This window comes from Gymnogyps californianus, chromosome 3 (assembly GCF_018139145.2).
Source record: "Gymnogyps californianus isolate 813 chromosome 3, ASM1813914v2, whole genome shotgun sequence".
Classification (NCBI taxonomy): Eukaryota; Metazoa; Chordata; class Aves; order Accipitriformes; family Cathartidae; genus Gymnogyps; species Gymnogyps californianus.
The window spans coordinates 119,825,317-119,851,598 of NC_059473.1; the positions used below are offsets into that span (position 1 = coordinate 119,825,317).

At 42.4% G+C, this 26,282-nt stretch overlaps 1 protein-coding gene across 1 annotated transcript in view; it reads left to right on the plus strand.

The window, feature by feature from the left end:
- The window catches only part of KLHL29 (kelch like family member 29), a 407,488-nt gene that overhangs the window by 334,748 nt on the left and 46,458 nt on the right, over positions 1-26,282 (plus strand). The window contains exons 7-8 of the mRNA XM_050893282.1: positions 13,016-13,215; positions 19,610-19,869. Of these exons, the coding sequence (XP_050749239.1) occupies positions 13,016-13,215; positions 19,610-19,869 (460 nt within the window). The remainder of the gene's footprint in view (positions 1-13,015; positions 13,216-19,609; positions 19,870-26,282) is intronic.

A 26,282-nucleotide genomic window follows, 5' to 3' on the forward strand; every position in this document is an offset into this window, starting at 1 on the left:
TATAATATAAAGGCCATTTCAGTCAGTGCATGCTAGGGTTAAACTCTAATGCCATTCCAACCAAAGGTACCAATAGGTCACCAGAAACGTCAATGAGAAGATGATCTATTCATGAAGGTGCTATGTGCATCCATATAAACATGCAGAAAAAGAATATCTTTCGGAGTATTTACATCAGCTGTTCTTTGCCACAGGCTAGTTATTGTTAACCTCATGTTCTGCCATTGATTCCACTGTGTGTTGGAGTTGGTGGAATAGCAACTAGAGTCTCAAAAGACAAATTTTGTTCAAAACCAAATAAGATCAATTATCCTCTCCTCAAAAAGCCCAAAATATAGACAAAAAGCATAATAGAACTTGAGTTATTGCATTTAGCAGGTGAAGAAAAAAATATGTTTTTATTGCACTGTAGTGAAAAGATGATAACCAGGTTTGATTGACCAAAACAATTCTAAAGTTAGTTATTATTTATGAAACAAATTTGGTAATGAGAGCGCGCTTTGAGCCACCCTTAGTTTCTCAGAAAATGGTTATCCTGCAATGTGGTGAGCATTCTGGTCCTCATCCAGAAAAGTTCTTGTTCCATGTGATTTATCTTCTAAATATATGAGCATGACCCTTTTGAGGTTGGATTAGTCCAGTCCTGAGCCTAAGCTCAGCGCCGTACCAAGCACTGTGCTCTTGGAAACGGGTTAACCAGTCCCCATCGGGAGCTGCACAGCACTCGAGCCGAAGCCAGGACTCGACATTCATCTCCCTCCCAACAGCAGCTGACCGTAAAAACCACTCTTAGTCCTTTTCAGTGAAAAGGACTGAAATCCTTTCATCTGAAAAGGATTAGGTGTATTGGGAATGAGAAATGTTCCTGACGTCTGTTCCACTTCACCGTGCCCATGAAGGGAGGAGAGTGAGGTGCAGGGGAGGGATGGGGATATGTGAAGATGGGTGCATGCCATGCATGACCAAGGCTGGTCCCGCAGTAGGACATATTGCAATAACCTCAGGGGCTGTGGGACTATCGCTAACAACCTCAGGAACAATTTTATACAATATTAAACATATTTGGGGAGTACTAGGTTTACTTAAGTTGTCTTCATAAAATCCGCTTTGAAGTGTATTCTTTTTTGTGGTGAATATTCGAGCCTACTTTATGACAGGTATGGGGTTGAGTACTTGGCCTTACTGCTTGCTCCATCAGGCATAGAGCATATAGAGGAGTTGATATACTTTATCTGCACTTAGGGAAATCATGCGGTTAGTCAGCTTCTTCAAACTATGATCCATACAAGATTACTGCAGTATAGGACTTCAGGAGAAAATGGATGATAAATGGCAGCTGGAATAGGGATCTGTCCTCTAAATGCCATCTTTTGTATTTTGAGTGCACCGCCAACCACAGTGGCTTCCAGTCCGCCTGATTTTGGTCTCTAATTTGCACCTATATTTTAGGTACTTAAGAAATCAGCCTTCCCAAAGCAGGGGCCTAATTTATGGTACAGGCAATGAAGAGAAGCACCTTGAAGGCTTCTGGAAGGAGCCTTTTCTCCTAATTCAGGTGCCTATGTGCAGGCAGGTAGGAGATCCCTCTGGAGCAATGAGAGGCGCTTATCTCTTGCCATTAGTCAACCAACATTTAGGCCCAAGGTTGGCATCTACGGCAGATTTAGTATAACCTCACCTTCTAGACTACTGCTGTAGCCTACAGAGAGGGAGACAGACGGCTCCAGGAGGCAAGTCCTCTCACCATAAAATAGGTGTCTAAGACACAAGATGAGGAGGAGGCCATCCCTCTTTACTGTTAATAAAGAGAGAGCCGAGGTGATTTGCTTAGACTCTGAAACTTATGATGGGTGTTACATTGCTTCCTTCAGGGGTCCAGCCTAAGCTGGTTATCTAGGCTTCCTCTGCTGTCGTGAGGGAAGACAGGAATGTCCATAGGGCGATTCATCCCACCTTATGATAAATAATGTGAATTGCCTTCTGGAAGGGCTCATTTTTGATTGCCCATGGAGAAAGGCCAGTCACCCAGCTCTGATTAGATACCTGAATCGTAGTTGGCTAAAAGTACATGAATGATTCCTTCCAGAAACTAGCATTTGTCTGAACGTCACATACGTATGCTTGTATATATACATAGAAAGAACAAAGTAGATCACGATCCATCAAAAAAAACATATCTAAAATAGCCCTCTCTCAGAGCACAGATTTTCTTATTCAAGCCAATCTTGTAGCTACAGCTCCTTGTTTTGGGGGAGGAGAGAAATGAGCTCTGTGTCTTTGTATCATCTGCCCTAGAAGAAATGGTGGAAGATGTGTGTGTTCTGGAAGGAAGGAAGGAATGGAAAATCCCATGAAGAGGCATCGTTTTTTTTCCAGCTGCGTTTGGGATAGACAAATACAGCTGCTGGATAAATGGAATGTCTGATATTTCCGTAACAAAGAGAGTTTCACCGGAACATTTTAATTTGCTGCTTTCTTCCTCTTGATCCAACCCAAAGTGCTGGAATCTCTACCACATATGACATAAATAATAGGAAGCACTTGACATAAAAGTCTGTTCTTGGCTGAAATGCTGGCTTTTATAGGCAGACTTTAGTTTTATTTTTCTGTGGTCAGTTACTAAAGATACACAGATCCTGTCCTATAAACTTTATCTTTTCAAGATTTTATTTTAATGGTGCTTTCTAGTTTTGAAGTCATCCTGGCTGCCTAATTCCACTAGCACAGAGCAGTAAGTCACATACACAAAGAGATTCGGTCACAAGAAGCAAGCATTTTTGATGCAGTGTAATCTGGCAACACTATGTTCATCCTTTTTTTCCTAAGGAGCCGAGTCAGTGACTTCATGGCCAAATTGTTTTTCCACAATACCTTGCCTCTTTTTGCAAATGTTCACATTTTTTCTTTTTTATTTTTTTCTAAAATAAGATTGTATATACTCTCTTAGGGCTTGAAGGCAGGGCAACAGGCAGGAGAGGTAAAGCATTTAGGGTGAGAGGACCAAATTCCTTTTGCTTTACACCTACACTGAAGACAGAGATGTCATTCTGCATTTTACACCATTGTGTGGAAAGGCAGCATTTGGATGGAAGACAGAGAAACCTGCCGCCATCCATCTGAAACAGTCTGACAAAACTGCAGAAGCATTTAGGTGTCTGGAAAACAGACTGTCTGGTTTGTGTTTACATTGTAAAAAGCTCAAAATGAGAAATAGCAGATGAAAGAAAAAATCTACTCTTCGTGACCCCTTCGTGTTTTCCTGTTTATTAAGAACCTTGCTTTTAACTCCGGGAAAGGAGCAGGCAGCATTTCTACATCTGCATGCTTCAGCTCCATTGTAGAACAGAATGAATGTGGAAACAAATTATAACATTTCTTTGAAAACAGAGAAATAGGGAGTTAAAATACGATGTTTGTTTCAGGTGCCAGGAGAGGTATATTGTGCCTAGACAGACAGCGCCAGTGGTTTCTGTTAAACCATTTATAGGAATCTATGAGAATGGGAGGTTCATGGGAGTATAAAATATTCTTCACCCTTTACTGCCAGAGTGCAGGTGTAAATTGTGCTATGGAAGACATTTTTCTCTTAAATGAGGGACTGATAACTGCTGTGTGTTGGGCACAAAATCTTGGCACAGGAAGCAGCTTTCTGCTTTCGGTGGCCCCTGCCTGTGAGTGCACTTTGCTTGCTCTGCCTGGCCGAGCAGCCGCACTCCCACCCGCCTGTCGGAGCTGCCTGCTGGGTTTCAAATTTTGCAGCTGCCAGGTCTTGGAAAACATGTTTTCATCAAGCAAAAATGTATGGTTTTCTACATAAATGAAGCGCAGGTTACAAATATTCAGTGGTGTTGCTGGGCTGCCAGGCTAAGGAACTGCCACAAAACCTGTAGCAGGCGTTGCAGCCCAACTATTTCCAGCCTGGCGAGCGTGGCCATGGATTAGGAGGGTGAGTGGCTTGGGCTGGATGCTGCTCTGAAAGAGGGACAGAATGATGTGCCCTGCTCTGAAGAGAAACCATGGCAAGGAGGACAGGAAGGCTGCTTTTCAAGCCTCAAGGTGCAGCACAGAAATTAAGCTTCTGCCTCGTAATGGCTGCAGCTTGCAGAGGCGCTGAGCAGGATCACTTAACCTCTCACTCCTGTCCCTCATTGACAGCATCTCTATTTACTGTAGTTTGGGCTTCTTGCTCACATAATTTCTAGACACAACTACAAATCCTGCAAATCTTATCCAAGGAATGACAGACTAATCACCTCTCTTGCTCTGGCTAGATCTATCTGCAAGCCATGCAGCTGTCATACAACCACTCATAAGATGCTGGTGTGCGGGTGACCTGCCTATGTTTACTTACATCTCACAGCCCTGTCTAGGCTTGACTGTGTTGAAATTCAGGGGTGAAAGGGAACGGTTATCTAACGAGGTGCAGTTCAAGCTAAATGGATCAAAGACAACGAAAAAAACTTCCATGGCATAGAAACTGGAGCCATGTTCTTGAAAGCTGTCATTTTGGGGCCACTTCCAAAAGCCAGTCTTGCCCTAAAACGAGGGTAATCAAATCTCCGACTCCAGCATGCTTGCAGGTAGCTCCAGGGATCAGCAGTTCACTTCCTTTCATTTAAATCATCAAGGATTAGCCACTGCTGGATTGGGATAATGAATTTGAGTTAATATGACCGTGTTATGATCATATTGGATCACGATCCCCTCTTTTTGCTTGCATAGTGCTAAGCTTTGATGACTGAAATACTGCGAGCAGTTCTGCGGGGTGGTGTGGGCAGGGATTGATGGGGTGAGAAGAGCTACCTGCGCTTTCCCGCATATGCTGTGGCCATAGGTGGTGCGATATATTACCTTTCATTGATGTCCAGAGCACAGACTGGCTCTACGTATACCATAGAAAAGCACTAGCAACACCCTGTAGCTGAGTGAGAAAGAACCAGTGCCTGACAGAATTAATTCTAATTACTGAAATGCTGATTGGGATCTTTGGGCACTACCACAATCACAGTAGTATTAATAAATAATAATTGTGGTTATCATTATTTTATTACTGTTTTCCCTGTAGACATTGCAATGGTGAGGAAGAGCCTTGGATAGACTTACCTAGATAATTACTTGTATAAATTTCACCACATTCCTAAGAAACAGATTTATTAGCTGCATAATGCCAGCTCTCTGCTAAGCTGGTTTTTGATGGTGTAATAAATATCATTAAAACAAATCAGACAGGAGTTGGTTAAGGGGCTGAGCTTTAAGTTTGATGAGAATAAATTTTTTATTCTGTCAGTCATTTTTTTTTTTGTCTTCCTTCCCACATAATCCACCAAAACCTGCTTGCATCTTTTAATTACCTTTAGCAAATAGTAGCTCTCACCCCAGGCTATTTTGCTACATGTTTGCTGAATTAGACTGCCAGAGATACTTGCGAACAAGTTAGATCCCACACTGTTAATAAGTTGGCCCAGTTTTTTTACTTCTCCACTAGTACCTTGTGAAATTCAGTTTATTCTCCGTCCCTAGCAAAAGTATAGGTCGTGAAATGCTGTTCTTCCAAGGGCACTGGCTATTCACTTCTTCATTCACTTGCTAGTCGTTTAAGCCAACATCTTCAAACTCCTTGTCTTCTTTCTTAAATCTCAGCAGGGAGGCAGATTTGTGCCTCCGACTGTGATCTCCGACACTATAGCGTTACAGGCTGCCACTGATCCTGCGCCTTTAGAAATAGTCTTGACCAAGCAATTAGATTGTGTTCTGTCGGTGAATAGCATTAAGGGTATATAGGAGACGTGGCTCTTTTGTTTGTTTTATTTTATTCTGGCCATGTTGCCCGTGAATAAAAGCATTTGCTGTTAATCCGTTGCTCGTCTTGGTTTGTAATGATCATTTCTGTGATGGTGAATTAGCAGGAGCTGCTAGTGCATGCCCAAGCTCACAGCCATTAATTTTCCTGATTTTCTTCTGATAGAGCAGGTGCAAACTGGCAGCATTTGACCCTAATAAGTTACACTAGTCTTGCCAAATTTTGTTTGCCTGGAACAAGGAACATTATTTGTATCAACATCCTGGTAAAAAGTGAGCAAATGGATTTGTTGGTCAGGTAAATTTTCATGACAAATTTGCAAGCCTGTGTTTAAACAATGTAATTTATTTAATCTTGTGATTTTACTAGTTCTTTATCGTAATCATACAATAATACCATTACAGTATATGTTTTCTTCTCTCACGAGACAGATGGATAGTGGCTGTGGCTCAAAGATAATATTTATCTACAAGATAGTATAACGAAGGCAGAGATTTGCAAGTTAATACATTTTGAGCTGATAAAATAATTCCAAAGGAAAAGCGATGCTAGGGTGTAATTTATTTTTTTAAAAATCCTATTTAATAGAACATTCAGTGCCTTATGACATACATATTGCAATGATGTTGCTCTATAAATGTCCCTTCCTGTCATCATTTACATGATTGATTACCTTGCAGCTGCATAAACTTGAATAACTCAGTAAATAACCTGTTACCTCAGTATGCACATGCATCTTGGTGCGTGTGTCGTGGAAATGTATGTTGGTATGTTTGGGCATCTATGCTTTTATATCTCATGAGCACGTAATTATGATAAATCAAGCTCTTCGGTACGAAATACAACTTTCCATGTAAAGCACTGTGTCTGTTCTGTTCATAGCTGAAGGTTGGCTATAGTATAATGAAGTTTCTTTGTTGCTTCTCCCAAGATAAATAGACATGTGGGTTTTGAAGCATTAATAACTCTGAAGATGATGAAAAGTCAAACAGTAGACAGTTAAGATGCAGCAACATTGCACTCTTTGCCTGTAGTTTCAATGCTTTAAGGATTATGTACCACAGTAAACAAGATGTTCAGTCTAAATTGTATAGACTTGAACAGGAGTTTCTAATGAGCACACAGCTAACAGACTCTTAAGCCTCATGAGAAGCTGCCTATCCCTGTCTGGAGTCCTTTCTTTGGTAATCAAAATAATTTGACAGAGATAATAAGAAGTAGCTTCTCTTCATTTAAGTGCTTCATCTTACATAAAAATCTTGGATTTCCTGTTTTCTGGAGACCAAAACACTGTCCAGGGAACAAAGCAATTTAATTTGATTTTTTTTTTTTTTGTCCTATCTATCTTGGTAGCAAATATTTTGCTCTAGTGGCATGGGAACACAATTACGGTAGGGTAAACGTTTATGTTCCTAATTATGAAAGCAAGCCAGCAAGATCAGCATGTCGAGCTGATGGGGCAGATCCTGGGAGGGCGCGAGGTGAAGAGGCCAGCAAGCAGCTGGCTGATGGGACAGGCCGTTGATTTGGTCCGTGCAGGGAGGGACCAACCCCAAAATATGGGCTTCAGATGCCTCAGTCCAGGGTGGAGCTGGAGCTCCTGCCTGTGTGCCGGCAGTCCCGTAGCCTCCTGTTAGCTCAAACATGTGCTTTTAGTGGAGAATATTCAGATTCCTGAGTTGTATGAGATCCTGAGCAATAGGTAGTCAAAGATAGCAATTTTTTTTATTACACTGCCAGAATCAGTGTGTTTTCCTATTTCTTAAAAATAAATTCTGAGCGTAATACGAACAAAATTGAGGCTATGTTATGGAGCTAGCTCTTTGCTGTTGTCTCCTGCTCGGAGAAGCAGGTAATGGTGGGAGGCTCTCTGTTCACAAGCAGAAGTGATGGACCTTGGAGAGGCAGAAAGAAAAAGACACACACCAAGTCCCACGTGTCCAGGGAAAGATCACAAATGATAATTCTGAACGTGTCTTTATTTTAAAAGATAATCATTTATTTCAGTGTCCTTTTGGAGCACAAAGCTTAAATACACATCATACCTCTGAGTCTACGGCACAGAGAGTCATATGGCTTCGAATGTAAATAGGTGTCACAAACTCTGTCAGTCCTCCTGTTCCCAACCAGGCAGCCTGGGAGGAAGCTGAACCAACTGTTCCTAGGCAGTAATGTACATTTACATAAAATGTTTCACATTTTTCATGTTTGTTCCATGCAGATGGCTCCATTTTGAACATCCAGAATTTGTTTTGACTTTGTGACTATAGCTTGTAAACAGAGAGTTGGCGGGCATCTGTACTGGGTATAGGTAGCTTTTCGTATTTGATCTAAAATTGAGTGAGGCTGTAGCCAAACCATTAGTCAGTCAAAATAATGTTGCAAGCCGGTTAAAGGCAGCATATCCAAACCATGAGGGAAGCCCGAATTGGAGGCGGTAGCGCTGTCCATAAATTGACAAATTGATGCGCTAGCGGTGTTTCACTTACACAGCTACTTTAGCCAGACTCTAAATGCGGCTTTGCAAATCAAGGCATCTCACTATTAAATGTTTTGAACTGAATCACACAAAAGTTCTATTATGTGAACGTGTTGATACGAATAATGCAGGGAAAATGCATAGATAAACATACATTTATAACTCAAGATGCACAAAACTCGGTTGCATCGCTATTGAGCATGAAAACACCAGTGCTGATTCTTGTCTGTGTGTATTACATGTATGGAAATGATTTTCAAGGACAAATGAATACCAAAAATGTAAAGTTCTCTACTTTTTCTTTTGTCAGTTCCACTCCTAAATCTTACAGATGAGGTTTTAAGGTTATTTTTCCTGCTCTCAGTATTTAAATGTTTTAGCTCTTTTCTATGTATTAGTTAACAGAAAGGGACACCAATTTTGATTTGTTATTTGAGAGCATAGTCGAGCCATCTTTTGCTTTAAAAGGTTCTCTGTGCCTTTGTCTTCTCTAGTTTAAGTAATTAAGCTGAAGGATAAGTAGCCAGAGTATGTTCAAAGGCCTTGGCTTTATTTTGTTAGACCTAATTATTCCAGACCATACAAAATATTTTTCAGTAACTCCCCCCTTACCCATTCAGAGTGTATCTGTGCTTCCTGCTTATCTGCGGGTTCAGTTCTGCTTGCACATTGCTCAGGTCTATCACCTTGCTGGAGAAATACATGATTTGTAAATCTGAAAGAATTCCCCAACAGCTACCATAAAATTAAGCTGTTAAAGAGCTCTTGGAGCTTGTTTAAATGTAGACCTAAACAAACCTCTTTGCTGTTTAGCTCAAGATAAATCTTTTTAAAAGTCCTGTTCTAAATCACTTCCCAATTTTAATGAGTTTATGTATCAGCCTTTGCCAGATTTTTACTGTAGCTATTCTCCAAGATTACAGCCATGATAAAGTAAGGACTAAAATTGTTTATTACATATTATTCTTCAGAAGCAAAACTTTTTTCCCCAGAGGCTGTTGGGAGAGCTATTGATTTTCTGCCACAATGTGAAATGTGTGACCTTTATAATATGAGCAATGATTACAAGGCCAATAAAATGACATCATTCTGTTTAAACTTTAGAGTTCGCAGGGCAAATAGCAGAATGTGCCACATTTAATGATGTCCATGGACGATAAGTGTAGTATTGCCTGGCTTCAAGTGAGACTGAAACACGAAGCAGGCAGGCTCTCCATCCCCAAAAGACCCCGTGATTGTACCAGAAGTGGGGGAACAGGAGTGTATGTACCAGGTAGAGCTGTGTCTTTTCCCAGCTCTTAAGGCAAGAAGTCCGTGCTTTTCTGAGAGCAGACTTAGTTCTAAACGTTTGCATCTACCGATGCCACTGACAAAACCCCTCCTGATGTGATACGGGATGAGCTATTTGGGGCACAGCTGTATACATTTGTACAGATTTTCCCCAATCCACTGCATATGCATTTACAGGACTAAATTCTATTCTTGTAATACAGCTTTAGCCACTTCATTGCAGTGCCTCTAGAGTAGCTGAGAGAAGGCTTCATCCCAAATAGATGAAGTATAGCTGCACAGAGCATATTGATATTCTAATGCGTGTGAAAACAAGGAACACAGAAAGCTTTAGTCAGGTTTGAAGGGCGATGCCACAACCTGATTCACTGAAATCGTTTCGAGAAGAAATATATGGAATTTCCCACTTCAGTCACATCAGTCTGTTTCCCCACATTATTTCCTTCTCTTCCTTCAAACACTCGTTTTTGATCCATTAGGACCTGCTTCAATCAATTCCCTGTCCACTCTCCAGCCTGCACCAAGCCACATCCCCAGCATGGAAACCAGGGTAGCTGTGATTTCCCTGTGCAGGCTGAACCAAGCCTGCGCTCAGTATTTGGTCCAGCTAAATGTGGAGCCGAAGTGCTCGTTGCTTAGAAAGAGCAAGCAAAGCAGCACAACACATTCAAGGCATCGCAGAGGAAGGAATAGGGATAATTTTCTTTCCCATTTCTGGCTCATTGTGTAATATCAATAATCTCTGTAGCTTTGTATTATACTTGCCGTAAGTGGCTCTGCTGATTGATTAAACACCTTAGCTTTTCTTTGGCGTTTAATCAATTGCAGCAGCAGTTTATTGCTTGGTGTATTACAAAGTAAAAGAGATTATTACTTAATTATTCTGAAAAATAGCAGCTTGCAGTTGTTGCTAACATGGGTATGTGTCTACACTGACATTGGTGTCACGTCATCCTTTCCTTTGTGCCTCCTGGTCTCTGCGCTGGGTGAGAGCATGTGATTCCCAATGGGTCACGCACAGTCATTCCCGCAGCCAGCACCAGCACAGTGCAATTAGTGGCATTAAATAAGTAATTGCTTACGGTGTGGCTTCCCACAGTGCAAAGAGCCTGATTCTGTCACTTGCTGGGTAACTCCAAATCTCACTTAAATTTTAGGCAATGTCCTTATTAACCAGCCCACGTGAATATGAACTCGCTGTCAGGTACAAACCGCTTCTGGAAACAATTCAGCAAGAATTACATCGGTACCAGGAGACATTTTGATAGCCCAGGGTGCAGCACCGGATGTGTGCACAACTGGAGATAAATCAGATATGGGCATGTTACTGGTATGTGAGTGTGAGAAAGAAAAAAAATAACATTTTGTGCCATCCTCTTGAGGATCTACGAAATGGCAACTTTTCTGTTTTGACACCTGAGGTTTTCTGCCTTGAGTGCAAAATTGAATCCATATGCAAGAGTTCAGAAAGAATATTGTGGTGTGATAAAGCATAAGGATTCAGGGTAGCGTACACATCTGTGCATGTAGGGGTACCACAGGTATCGTGATCAGTATGTATTCTTACCCATCTGCTTGTGGAATAGGATCTAACCCACCTGCATTCCCATGCAAAGGGATAGTCCAATATTTAGAATAAAAAAATGGGGTTTAGTTCCTTGCTTTGCCCCTGACGTTCTCTATGATCATAGGCAAGCGATTTTGTCTCCGTGTGCCTCAGTTTCCTTTCGTGAATGGGAGTAACCGTTGTTCACTGCCTTAGAGAAGCATATGAAATTAAGGACTGGTAGCTGCTCCTCCATTGTGGTAATGGACACCATCTAAATACTTTCAGTAGAAAAATGAAACCTCTTTAAAGCTTTGATCCTCCAAAGATTTTTATGAATTAAAGCTGTGCCCTTGACTTGAACAGGGCTAGTCAATGGAAGACCAGTGACAAAGCATCCGCTGCAAATTTTAAGCATTTTCCCGAACGATTTTAGGGGTTATTGGGGTGGGTGGGGTGGGGTGTCATGAGGGAAGAGAACTGAACCTTGTACGTTGTTTATTTTTCCTCCATTATGGTAGTAGAGGTCTGACCATCACCTTTCTAGGCAGCTTTGTGAATCCAAGAGGTTGGTAGTGCTCTTGCTCATGCTTAAAGCTGGCATTGCCTGTGAATAGTGATGCTTTGGCCAGTCCGTGTAAGTCACGCAGCATCGTATGCTGATTTTGTGTCAATCGTGCAATGGCTTTTGCAAGTACTCTAGCAGAATTGGAGTGAGCAGACGTTGACTGTCCAGTGACTAGGAGAAGTTCATGTTTCTTGGAGAAGGTGCTGGATGGTCCTAACCATTAAAAGAGTTTATTTTCTTACTCCAACAGATTTCCCCTCCCCTCCTTGATGTTACCAAATTTATCATCACTTTTGTCTTTCAGGTGTAACCTGTCTTTAGTGTTGCAGACACATCAGCCAACCATGCATTAAGAACTGGGCCCTTACTTTAATTCAGTATAATTTTCTTTTTGTCCAATAATTTCACGAGCACTAATCCACACTTCAAATGCAGGAGATACTTTGATCCCCAAATTGTTCAGCACTTCATGCAGGAAAAACCGTAGGCCACAGTCATGAAACTCCTAGAGGATGGCTGCTGGCTTCCTGTGGCAGAGCTGGTTGTTGTTTTCCCCCCTCTCCCTTCTTTGCTCTAACCATTTTGTCTGTCTATCTTGTCTTGTATTCAGTTTTCAAAGCAATTGCCATGAAGGGCCTCCTTTTTTTAGTGCCTAAAAGGGAACAATAGATTTTTAGAATAAGCATATATATATATTTGATATGACTGTCTGTATATGCGTATCATATCTATCATATATATACTTTAATATAACGTACTGAGAAGTTCAAGCTAAACAGAAATTAATATTTATTGTTGTTATTTTTTATGAAAAGGTCTTTAAATGTATCCTTAAATGCACATGACATTTAAAATTATTCCAGTGCTGGATTCCTGAAAAAGTAGATGACCTTTTCTCTTGAAATTGGAGAGTGTTTTTTCCTTAACAGTTACATTATGCACAGAAGATGAGATGTAAACCAAGACGTTAAAATGTATTGTTTCCCTTTGAAAGCTAATCCTGTTCCTCATTTTCATTAATGTTGGCTCATTCATTTTTCTTTTTCTTTCTTTCCTTTCTTTTCCTTTTCTTTTGCAACTGTTTTTGCATGAAAATGCAGAGTAGCAATAAACAGATTTTTCGCAAGACTTGCTTTAAGACTCTTCTCTTTCAGATCCAGTTAAAGTTTTTAAGTTCAGTTATTTTAAAATTCATATTCTTCAGTTCCGTAAACAAAAATAATGGAGAAATATAATGAGGTGCAAAGCGATTTTCTAGCCCTCACTAATCAATAAATGCCAACAAAATGGGGATGGTGTAATGTCCATAATTTAATTGTCTGCTGTTACCAGGTCACCACGAGACAGTAGCAGAAGCGGGGAGAAGCTGGAATTGGCCATGTCTAACCTCACTGCGGATGTCCTGGAATTACTCCTGGAGTTTGTTTATACAGGTTCTTTGATCATAGATTCAGCCAATGCAAAAACCCTACTGGAAGCTGCCAGCAAGTTCCAGTTTCATACTTTCTGTAAAGTCTGCGTTTCGTTTCTAGGTAAGAATCACTCCATTTAGTGAGGTTTTAAGATCTCATTTTAAGGTTTGTAAGCCTTTCTTCTAACAACTCTTTAAAGATAATTAGGAAACCCAAGATTAATAAAATAAAAAAACCCAGTATTTATTTGGGTTAAGATTTGAATTTAAAATGCTGACACAGTGGCCAGTGCATAATGATCTGGAGAAGTGTAGCCTGTTGTTTGAGTGGCAACTGCTTTCATCCTTTCTATCTTGGATAGACTTTTTTCTTGAATCTTGGTTCATACTTGGTATGATGACATTTTGTTTCCCAGAGGTTGATCACTGCACAGATACCAGGCTGTAACGCACAAGTTGCTTATAACTGTGACAGCAAATGTTGGGTGCTACACCAGGCCAGCTTGGTCAAGCACTGAAAGAGTTGCAGGCGGACTCCCACAGAGGAGTCAGGATCTGCAATTTTCTTGCATCCATGAGAAAATCTTTCACATGTCCAGTGTTCTTGTAAACAAGATCTGATTGAACTACTCCAGGTTGAATGTTCACGGGGTTTGTTCTTTCGTGCAGTTACGGTCTGATGGGTATGTGTCATCACAAATGGTGGATGGGAATGAAAGGTTGCTGTGCCCTCCCTTGGTAACTGGTGTGCCCTGTGTGCATGGGGAGCATTTGCCCCAGCAAGGGCGTTCAGATCAACATCATCACCAGTGCCTCTGTCCACCCGCTCATGGCCACATGAGAAGCCCATTCTTCTTGTCAGGAGCACCATGTCATCCTGCTCCTTGCATTTTCTGTATATTTTCCAATATAGGCTTTTTCAAAACAGTCCAAGGTGACCAGCTCAGTTAACTAAGCTTTACTGGTCTGAACCAGAACCATCTAGCCCCATTTCTGTCATGGCAGAAGAGGAGCCAAAACTGGAGCTCAAACGAAACACATGTTGGTTCAAATTGCTGCCTGCATCACATGCCACTCCTTCACTAACATGGCTATAATATCAGTTAATGAGACAGTAATAATTTACAAATTATTAACACAAACTTATTAATACAAAAAGTGTGAGCTTGATCTTATAAGACTTATTTCCCATGTCCAAGTTCCAAATATCTTTTTTGGACGTCTGATTTCTGTTCAGGCTCCCTCAACTTGGTATGGGAGATGTCATTTTCTCTGGACCTCAAATATATCTTCAACCCACATGAACTATAGGTTCTTTTTGGGCAATTCTCATTTAAAATTGACATCTAGAATTACAGAGTGTGGAAGAGGAGAGTTTAGAAAATGTTGCACTCATTTAAAAAAAAAAAAAGCCACCAAAGTCAAATGAGTCCAGTTTACTACTGTGTTAATTTTCACTGCTAAGCTGACCTGCTGTCAAGATGAGCGGTGTGACTAGGCTGGTACAACGCAGGCATCGGTAAACAATCTGTGGTGTTGTATTCTTCTCTTCTTTCCAGCTTTTTGTATGTCACTTGTTTAAAAGTCTGTTCTCGAATGAGTGGGTAATGGGTAAATGAAATCTATGCTTTGCAATCCCACTGTGTTGGTTGTGCAACTTGAGTGAGTGCTCTGGCTCTGGCATTGCTTTCCCCCAGCTTCCCTTCATCACCTTTTAAAGTGATTAGATCGTACGGCCTTTCTGGGAACAGATATGTTTAAGTTGCGCTATCTCTAAAGATTCAGCCACAAAACCAAAATACATTTATTTCACTAAATCAATGTGAGATTTCTCTTTTCCGATAGTTAATATTTGAATTCAGTGAACCATGTTATGGTATGAAATAGTGGAGTTGGTTATAAGTTCAGTGATATATGGGGAGTCGCTGGAATTTTGTATTCTCATTTGGAGAATTCATGGAGTGTCGTTGCTTATTTTTATTTATAGCTGTGACTGGATTGCTCTACAGAGATAGTAGAGCATTTGCCATCTAAAAAGTTTAGGGAAAGGCATTTTTTCTTCTCTGTGGCTGTGTTTTTTCTTTTCATCCCAGCCACCTCTGCTCCCTACAAAGCAAAAATACGGTAAAAATCAGGGGGGTTTCCAGGGTTTCTGGAGGATTTACCAGTATAAACAGTGATTCTTTCCCATCAGTGTCCATGTCTAAATAGTGAGAGAAATGGAGGGAAGTCCAAAGAGGCCCAAAGAAGTAAACGCCCCAAATTAATAGGTCTGTTCAGCACAGCACCATCTCAGGGTCATCCTTTTTTAGCCGTGAAGCTCCTGCAGGATCCTAACTCGTTGATGTCCAGGCAGCTCTTGTGTCTCTATCCTGGGCGTTAGGCAGAGGCACCCCAAATCTACTTGCACTTTCTGGTGGAAATGTGCTGCAAATGTGTCAGGAAAATTGTTTCATTTCAACGGAAGATTTCTTAACCAGCTTCACTGGGCTAATTATAGCCACGTTCTCTCTCTCCCCCACATGCTGTCTCCTCTGCTTTTGTCTAGACCATGAGAAATGACAACAGTTTTGTGCCGACTGATGCAACGATGCTGACAAGTTCGTGCAGGCGCCATATGATAACTGGGCAAATGTTTGCAAACTGGTCAGGACATCATAGGTATTTCCTCTATCCATATGGCTGAGGACTTGAGGGATTTTTTCTTTTCTTTTTTTCGTATTTGTTTTACACTATCATCACAGTCATGGCTCAAATCGGGTTTCAGGTGATTCATCAGTATCACGGTTTGGGTCCATGATGCAGGGACCCCCATCACAGGAGTGAACAAATTCTAAGCTTGTACTTCAGCCTGCTGCTGATAAAATAAAAGTATTCTTCCTTAAGTCTAAAGAAGTTGGTGGAACCTGTTAGATTCATGGAGCAGAATAGGAAAGAGCAGGAGCTCTGAATTTTCTTAGTCTCCTGGGCAAAGGGCACAAAGACAAAGTTTGCAAAGAGTATGAGAGGGAGCTATGAGAAAAACTGAACAATGGAGCAGTGATGAGACTGCAGGAATAGGCATGTGCACCTGAGGGAAGAAGAGGCCTTTATGGTCCTTATGAATTCGAGAGAAAGTATTAATTTTGAGCCAGCTGGAGAGCCATGCTGCCCAGCACTGGAGAAGCTGAAGCATCAACCATATCTGGAGATAGGAGAAATGAGGAACACTCTCACAGGGGAGGTGAAATCTTTTGGACAATGAATGCATCCGGAAGTCTTCCACCTATCTCCCGTCTTCACATGCTTTTGACAGTAGTAGGAATACCTGAGGAATAAGATCCTCATCAGAATGTACACAGAGTATCGTGAGGAAATGCATGTTTTACGCTAATTTTAGTGATATCCAAGTCATCATCTAGAAAGCATCTCTAAGTGAAAATACAGTACTTAATGCACACAGAGGGGGCTTACATCAACCACTGAGCTTCCATCCTACTGTTACCGCAATCTTGCTGAGTCATCCTCCCTACATACCATCTATCTCTGACTTTATCTCAAGTCGTCCCACTCCCAGAAGTGCGGTCTTAGCAGTCTGCCTGGCTGATTATCTCATGATGACTCTGCACAGGATCCCCTTCCAAAATCACATCTAACACAAGTAGAGAATACTGGCTGCTGATCTGCAATATTGTGACATACATAGAAACAAATACACTATCCCACACTGTCTCAAACCAGTGAGAACCTACTAGATTACATCTGATATCCTTAAAGTCCGCTCATAAGTCTGTTATGAACTGTCCTTGAGCGTTGGGAATAGCTTAGTAGTCAGCAGTCATGTTCTGAATGGAGTCAAGGTGAAACTCCACAAAAATGTATTGTTACAAGTTCAATGTCACTGTGGCAAAAACAGCAATTATTGTAAACGTGTCGGCGTCCAAAGGAGAATGGCTGAGGAGCAGATGGAGCAGAACTAGTCTTTAGCTGTCTTTGTCATATCAGCATCCAGAAGTGCCCCCAGATTCCAGTCGCTTGGAATGAGCTATATTATATAGCAGAAATCTATATCTAAGTATTCATGTAGGCTCCCTTTATAGTCAGTGAAGAGTAACAGGCATTGGTAAGGCACGGTTCTGCTCATCCTGAAGTTGTTATCCAAAATATTACGAGATTAATCCAAAATATTACCAGAGTGCTTCTTGGAATTGTTTGTTTATGAGTGTACAGGGATACTAATGTGATTGCTCAGTTGCACCATAGACAGCTGGAGTCAAGAGAGATCAATTTTGCCCCCAAATTTTGAGTCAGAGGTGAAAAATGGAGGGTGCATTTTTCCTGTTCACAGGATAGAGGTTTTCCATACCTCCTATAGCTGTTGCCCCAGCCTCTGTCTTGCTCACCTGCAGTGAATCCCCCTAGTTCACATGCCAGCCCTCATCTTAAAAAGACATCACTGTGCCCACCTTGCTGTGGTGCTCATCACATCAAAAGTGATGAAGTGCAAAGAAGTGTGTCACCAGCCTCCTGAACGTACCCCAGTCTGCATCTCCCTGGGACCCCTCTCTAAATGGCCTTGCGATACTCGCTGAATCAGACAGGGGTAAAGTCATTTGGGTCTGCCACCAAGCGGTTTCTCAGGGAAGAGGAAGGAGTGAAGCTCAAAGGGACAAGGTGGAACTGCTTGAACACCAGTGTACCAGGCTGCATCAGTCACCCAGCATTGTTAGAGGTGGAAAAACCTGTCCAGATCAGAAGAAACCAGTTGTGACCAGTGCTTTTTCTGCCCCACGTCACAGGCTCAGCTGGGGATGGTATGGGAATCTCTCCTGATAGAGACAGACCCAGTCCCTTGAAGGCGAAGACTCATTCCTGCAAGTCTTTTCCATCGTGTGCTAGTAAATGGCTGCTTAATGAGTCAAATTTGATTATTACCTTTATTATAAACCCTGTGAGGATAAGGTGGAGCAGTGTCAGATTTGTCTTTGACTTGAGAGTTTGCAAAGCGATGATGAGAGTTTTGGGCTCTGTTAGATGATTATTTTACCCCCAGCTGTATGTATACATGAAACCATGCCAACAGACAGAACCAAGGAACCTGGAAGAGGTTTTTGGTTCCTTTTTTTTGGAAAAGAAGGAATTTTGGGAGCTTTTTGCTTCATAGCTATCAGTTTGTAGACTGTCTCTGGGCAGTCTTTGAGTGACAAAATCTACTGACAGCAAACAGTGCCGCTGCACCAGTCTGCTTGAGGAAATGGGCTCCTCGGAGTCAGTACAGTCAACTGATGCAAAATGAGATAACCTAGTTTCAAGATTGCTGGATCTGTAAAAGAAAATAAAAAGACGGAAAAAAAACCAAAACAAAACACAAAACTCCTAATCTCATGCCACTTAATAAAAGTCACATAGAGATAGTGTGCAGGTTTTAAATCTGATGAAGGCAGAAGCTGAGTGTGGGGAAAAATGCCCGAGCATTTCCAGCAGAAGCAATCTGATGGGAGTTTTGTTTGAAGAGATGTGGGGCTATCGCACATTCCTGTCCAGTGCTCTGCAATGGTGCACTAGGATATGACACTGCCCAAATGTGGTATACTTCTCCTCTGAGAAGCCTGCCACTGGTACCGATGCTTTTGTGATCTATTGCAGTCTGTCTCTCTCTTTTTTTTTTCCTTGGTCCTATATCTTAAAATAATATATTCTGCCTATTGGTAGTGGCTTCATTAACAAAAACTGAGAAGAATCTGAGAGTTCCTCTTATAAATGTCTGAAATTGGTGGATTTTTCTTCAAAATAGCTGAAAAGGAAAACAGTACAGTCGAATGTATGGTGTAGCACACTTTTAACACAAAGCTACACACTGTGCCATTACTTCTGTTTGCCGGGTAGGAGATAATGCTGTCTCTTCTGTGCATGATTTTCTTTGAAACCCACTACACAACATTTAACAGAAGGCGTTAGTATAATCTGTGTTTTGCATAAGGGATGTCATCACATTCAGCAGGAACAAAGTTCTTTTGAAAAAAAAAGGGGGGGAGGATTTTTTTTTTATTTGAAGTAGCTTAGTAGCTGAACAGGGCAAAAATTATCATAAAGCGACTGCAGCATCCTCAGAAATGTCCTTAGTGCTGTTTGCATTTATTCTTAAGTGTCTGCATTGGCGTTTACATCTTTGCTGTTTCTTAAAGCAACATTGTAGGCGGTAGAAATAGCAGCAGTCTCTTGGCTGGGTTCCCGTCCCTTGGGAAGCCCCAGATACTATTATGTCAGTAGGTTTCCCCAGTGCCTTGTGAAGCACGAAAAGCAAACTCAGAAAGTGCATTTCTCTCCCCATCCCCAGCTCAGCTGTTAGACAGACTTTGATTTTTGTACTTTAAACCCCAATCCTAAAGTAACCCAGGGTGCTGCTTCTAATTAACTCCCTGAAATTAATTAGGGTTGGAGGTTTGTCCGTGGCACTTATTTTTTTCATGATCTCGGTAAAAATGTGAATCTTGCTTTTAATAGTTCTCGCCTTTTTTTTTTTTAACTCCTTTTAGAAAAACAGCTGACTGCGAGCAACTGCTTAGGAATATTAGCCATGGCTGAAGCCATGCAGTGCACTGAACTATACAACATGGCCAAAGCATACGCCCTGCAGATTTTCCCAGAGGTGGCAAACCAAGAAGAGATCCTTAATATCTCAAAAGACGACTTCATTTCCTACATGTCCAATGACAGCCTGAACACCAAAGCGGAGGAGCTGGTGTATGAAACAGTGATAAAGTGGATTAAGAAGGACGCTGCAATCAGAGCTCAGGTAAAAATAATCTCAGCAGCCTCACTCTGCTCCATTCCCATGAATGCCTCTTTTAAAATAGAAACCATCCCAGTGCAATTTTAAACATGAGGGTACGTAGGAGATGGGATGGGCAGTTCAGATAAAAAAAGAGAAAGGGAATGAAGGCTATGCACAAAATGTATGTAATTTCAACATCTGATCCCCATACCTGATCATTTAGAATCAAAACCTTGTTTGTGACATGCATGGTACAAAGCTAAGGCGTTGAGTTGTTGGCTGCAGGCTCGGTCAGAGATAAATCAGGAAGGATTAGAGTTGTGTGAGATGCTGCTTTAAAAAGGAGATGTGTTTTCGTAACAGTGGGAAATAAAAATCTGTCAGAAAATCTGTATTTCTTTTGATGCCACATACTGAATGAGTGTAACTTCAGTACATAAAAAAAAAGATTCTGTATCTTTATTGGCTGCTTAGATAACCCTTTGGGTATTATGTATTTATTAGAGTTAGCCTTTCCTCAACCATCTGAGCTATGCAGTCTGCTCTTGACTTGAGAAACTAAGTGTATTACTTTGCTCAGCACAGTTTCCAGATAAATGCTAGAAGCAATGACTGTTTGGAGGCTGATGATTGTCCTTGGGACCAGAAGATGTCCCTGGTGATATTTAAAAACCTGCCACTTGCCTTCAGTGTAGCCTTGCAAGTCAGCTTTTGTGGGTAGTGAATTGTGGTGGTCTGAACCCCAAACCTCTCCTTTTGGAGGCCAGTTCTTCCCACAGCCCCTGGAAGGGGAAGGTTGTGTTCCCCCTTTCCCCTCCTTTGGAGGCCAAAGTTGCTGGCCCATCCTAGCAAGGCCAACTCCTATTCATCCCCGGTCACAGTTTTGGCTGGTTTAAGGAGGACAGTCCAGTTGCTTATGGACCAGACTGGGACTCAGGGAGACACTTGGCCACACATTGTTGATGCTGTCCCACATCATGAAAGGATGTACCTTCTTGATTTAAATGGGAACTCAAGCACCTAAACGTGCAATGGGATATTAAATGCGTCATTGGATGTGATCCAGAGCAGCTGCATCTCTGTCCCTCACCTGGCAAGTGGGAGAAGTAGCAATTCCCGACCTCACCGGGCTGCTGGATGAGGATAAGGGCATTAAGGACAGTGGAGTACTCCATGTCAGGCCAAACCTTGCTGCCTGTGCTGCCTGCTCTGCCGCTGCCGGCTGAGCCCCTGGCCCCTGCCAGCAACCTGCAGCCCCCAGGGCCTTTCTCCAAACTTGTCCTGCCCTGTGCAGGCAGGTGAGGTAGCTCAGCAGGGCAATCCTGTGCTGGGGACCCACCACTCTCTCTGACCGCCTCCTCCATGTGCCAGCGATGCCATTTGGTATTGCCCAATATTATTATTTCCTAAAACATTTACGCAATATCATTGTGTTATTGAAATGGGCCGCTTTCTGGTTCTCGCTGGCCTTAAAAAAACCACTGTTTTACAGAGTATTTCCCTGTTTGCTTAAAGTTTGATGACAGCAGTCAGCTCTGTGCAGTTCTGAGCTCTGAACCTAATGCAACCTCGGGGTTTATTCCCCGGGGCCGGAGTACGGGAGCCCTGCGGCAGGAGCCTCTTTGCCTGGTGCAAACAGAAGGTGTCACTCACCAGGCGGTCTGGGTTACGTTTTCAAAATTGCTGGTTTAAATGTTTCCTTCTGCACCCTGCTGCGGTGATGTTATGAATTTATTTTTTTAAGTAGTGGTTTTTCTTGCCCCCTTCTTGCTGCTGCCACCACCGCCATTTCCTCCTCTCTTCCTTTCGTGTTGCAGTTGGGTTGATTTTCTGGAGTTTTTTTATTTCCAAGTTGCCTTCCCCTCTGCCCTGCTTCTGCAGTGCCTTTGTAGTTTACGATGGCAGTTTTATTTGCTTCTCCAAATTTCTCTGTGGTGCTTTGGTTTCATGCATTACTTTACAAGGGCTTTTAATTTTTAATTTGTATTTATCCAGAGATAAGGGTCTTGAATAAATTAATGCTAAAGATACCAAGCAGATAACTATTTTCATGCCCAATCCTACCACTAAACTAGTTTCTTTGGATCGTAGCTCTCACTTTTTTTGTACTCTGTGCACTGCTTTTTCTATTATAAAGCTCTTAGTTAAATAGGTACTTATTTTCTAAAAGTAGGAACTCATACTTACCATGAAAAGTACCATCTTTACAATAATGACTTCTGCATTTTCAGAGCCCAGGAACAAATAGCTCTGACGGTGGATAGGAAAGAAGATAGACCTAAATAATCTTATTTCTGATAAAGATGATGAGTGAAAATTTGTGCTTGGTGTGCAGCAAGGCCCATGATGCCAGGAACTGCCCAAGCTCCTGTGAGATGCACAGGCTGCTCAGAGCTTTGCAGAACTGGGCGACCATGGCAATACCGAATGCGAGATGGACTTTCTCGCAGGAGCTGTGCGTGGGTATTTTGGCTTTATTCACAGTTTGGTGAGATGGATTCACTCAGCTCTCTTTAGACTCTTTGGGATGGGGAGCCAGCACGTGGAGGACACCAGTGCAGCAAGAGGATTGTTGCTTCTGCACCCAGCCAGTGGGATCTGTTGGGAGGGTTGCTGGAGAGGTTTTAGCCATGAATTGCAACAGCCCCAAGACATCACTCCTGCTCTACTGCACTCCTCAGGTGACTGGTCTGGTTTTATTTCTCTCTCCCAAAGGCAGTCCTGGCAGTTAAATCTTTCAGGGCCTGGATTTCCAGGGCCCGCACTTTCTTCGTATCTCCCCTCTCCCCATCTCCCTTTGCCTGACAGGCCAGGCTCTATCGTCATGTTTTTATTTTCAATAGCTCCAACGGCGGGTGATTAAAGTGCCTCTTTGGTAACTTCTTCCAGGCACTGAATTGGTGATTCTCCCAAGAGTGGATGTCTGGCACAAAAAGGGAAAGGTCTGTGCTCTTCGTTTCACCTGCATGTCCATCTTCCCTGGCAAAGCTTGGCAGGGGCTCGCTCAGCAGAGACATCCCCACAGAGGAGCTTGGAGAAGCAGCCCTCTCTCTAAATCAGCACCCTCTGCCCCCAGGGCAGCTGCAGCCCCCCCAAACTCCTAGTGCTTTAGTGGCTTTATGTCACTCTGGAGTGCAGGCTTACATCTGGGGACAGTAAATCTCCCCACTTGTGTTCCCCACACCACAGCTCCTTGTGCCGCCCTCTTATGACAACTTATCCATCACTGCTTCCTCTCCTGTCTGGATCCCTTTCTGAGAGCCTCTGGAAGGAGATTTTCAACGGAGCCTAGCCTCCCGTTCTCCTGGAAGGGCGTTGAGTTTGCTATCTTCCTGCTCTTCTCTGCCTTTCTAAAAGCTCTTCTTTGGGTATCTAATTGTTTCTGCTTTTGTTAATTCTTTCCGCACCAGGCTGGAGGGCAGTGGCAGGGAAGGAACCAGGATTTGCTTGCAAGGCAAGTTGAAAAGCTGTGCTCTGGCTGACTTTTAATTTTGCAAATTGTGCTCATACGACGTCTTACGGTGCTTATAAAAGTGCTCTGTGGCATTACAAAAAACAGCATCCGAGCCTTGTTACAAAGAGGGAATAACAGTGCTTTAAAGGTTACTGATCCATCTACATAAGACAGAAAGGCAGTTCAGATAATAACATGTCTTAAGCTAGGATTTGGTAAATAACTGTATCCAGTGCGTTGGAGCAGCGCGCCGGCTCATATGGTAATGTTTATGGAGCTATTTTAGTGCTGCTGGTAGTGCAGTCACATAAAATCAGTCTAACCAAAAGAAGCAACCTGTGATGTGAGGTCTGGACTAGGTAGGTAATTTCCTGTACCAGCGGACACAGAGCGCTGGTTGTAGGAGTCCTCTTGATTGCTTGTCACTGAGTGGAAAGCCTGCAGCCGACTGACACATCTGGAAGAGCTGAATCTACTGTTTTTTTCTATTTATTTCTCTTCCTGACTGACGGACAAGATTGTAGGGTTTATCCTAACAGTTATCCCCTTGATAAGCTTATTACAACTCCAGCGAACTCATGCAAAAAATATATTGTATAATGGAGGCTTTACTGTCTGGAAACCAGGACGGTCTGAGCCGTCCGAACAAGCAAAGATTTCTGCCAGGCCCCAAGCAGTCTTCACCTGAGCTCATCCCCCAGCTCTCTGCGTGGCCTTGGGCAGGTTGTTTCACCTTTTTGCCCCCATTTCTTACACTATAAGCTGGAGGGAAGTGATGCCTCCCATGTGGGCTGTTGGGAGGATCCGGTGGATAACGAGCCATATTGTCTGCCGGTTCTAACGACTGTCAGAGCTGCGCAGAGCTGCAGTCGTGCCCAGCGTCAGTGCGGGATGGGGAACGTGAAGTTTCTGGATGTGCAGCAATTTGCTGCCTGCCCAGAGCACAGATGTACCAAAGCTCATTGGAAACTTTCCCACCTTCTGCTCCAAGTCCAAAGTTGTATCTGTTTTCTCTGACATAAAAAACAGAGTAACATGTTTATTAATAACAGAAAGCCTGGGAAAACAAGACTCCCAGTTGTGTGAAGCTTCCCTCTCGCCCTGAGGAGGGACAAGAAGTGAGGAGAGGACAAACATTTCAACAAGTTGCCCGGAGTAGTGCTGGAAGAGAAGCAGGTACTGTAGCAATGAGTGACAGATGAGAGGCTCAGCTGAATGGCAGTCACCTTTTGTTGCACTCTGCAAGGATATAATCGTCTGCCATTTTTTCAAACCCTGTTTAAAATCATGATGTCCAGCAGCAAAATGAAATGTCTCCACCATAAAGGCATTGACAAGCCTTCTATGACCTTGTGTCCTCAGAGGCAGATTTGTCTAAACAGCATCTTCATGGTGCCTGAGAACCAGAGATGCGTAGACAAATTGGAGGTAATTTAGAGAAGAGCAACACAAATGATTAAAGACTGAAGGAACTGATGTGAGAAAAAAAAGATTAAAAGATGTGAATATGCATGAATTGGCCTAATGACAGCTAAAGAGGGATAAACGTCTACAAGTGTTTGAAGCCCCAAGGAGAGGAGTTCCCTGGAAGGATGCAAGGGTATAACAACAGTAAGGACCACTGGGATGAATTTGAGACTTGGCAAATTAGTTTAAGCAAAGACGAAGCCCACCTGAAAGCCCTGTATCTGTCAGTGAGGGTAAGGAAAGGTGATGGAGAGAAGGAGAAGAGGATTTATGTCAAAAATGTTACAAATGCCCATGAGCTATATTTTGGCAGTGACAGAGAATGGCAGTTCGGAGGCAAGATCCTACAGAGGAGAAGGGGTTGATAACAGTGAGAGAGCAGATGGAAGATCCCTGGTCTGTGGTTAGGCTGTTGAAATGGTAGCATAATTTCTCAGGCACATTTTAAAGAGTCTCCAAAGTTACGCAGAAGAGCAGCTTGCACCAAGAAAATGGAGAATCTGACAGGGAACAAGCACAATCCCAACTCTGCTCTGTGGTGACAAAGAGGTGATGATGTATTCAGAAGCTGATATCCAATACCAGCATGTACAAATTACTTAAGTTCATCATAATAGGAAATTAATTGATCACTCAATGTACTTAAGGGCATTAAGCTTCAGGAAAGCAGTGTTGGAATAAGTATGAAAAGGAAGCTTCCAAGGGAGCCTAAGTGAATTAGGCACTAGCACTCTATTACGGTTCAATTAGGCTTCTTTGAAAAGCCCACACTACCCTGATGCTTTGAAATCCATTTGTGGGAAGAGCAGACAAATTCAAAAAGATGCCATAATGAAAGTGCAAGAAGCTCCAATTTCTCTGAAAGTGAAAAACGCAAGGGATGAGCGGTAACCCCTGTGATTTCCCAGGGACGGGCTGCTCAAAGAGCTCAGATTTAAATGAGGCTTTTGCAGACACACTCAGAGCCTGTACAGGCTTACAGAGGGAGAAGAAAAGGCAGCAGCAGGAACAGAATCAGTGCAGGAACATGCCCTTAGCTATATATTGGAGGAAGAAGCTGCATTACATTAAAAAAAAAAAAAAACGAGGATGCAGGTGACATTAGCAGTTCCTTAAATTCCACCCATACTAAACCTTTAAGTTTTTTTAAAGGGATACCCTTGACTGAAAATCTACTGAATTATTTCTCTGAAGTTTAAATTGGTTTGAGGAGCTCCCTTGTCTCCCAGTCTTCCCAGTCTCTTCATTTGTGGCTTTTCCAACACATTTTCCTATTTTTTACACAGTACTTCTCTGCTGTTGCTGAAGCAACAGCCTTACAAAGACACAGGTCCGCAAGTAGCTCCTCACGCATGCTCACTTGTGTTGCCTTGTGCTGCACATGGCCCCAGCACTCAGCGCTGACCTCCAGAAACAAAATTGTTTTACATCGTAGGCAAGAAGCATTTTGGAGAATTATTGCACATGGATTCATGTGTCAGTGTATTGTAGAGATGGATGTATCAGGAGTTCA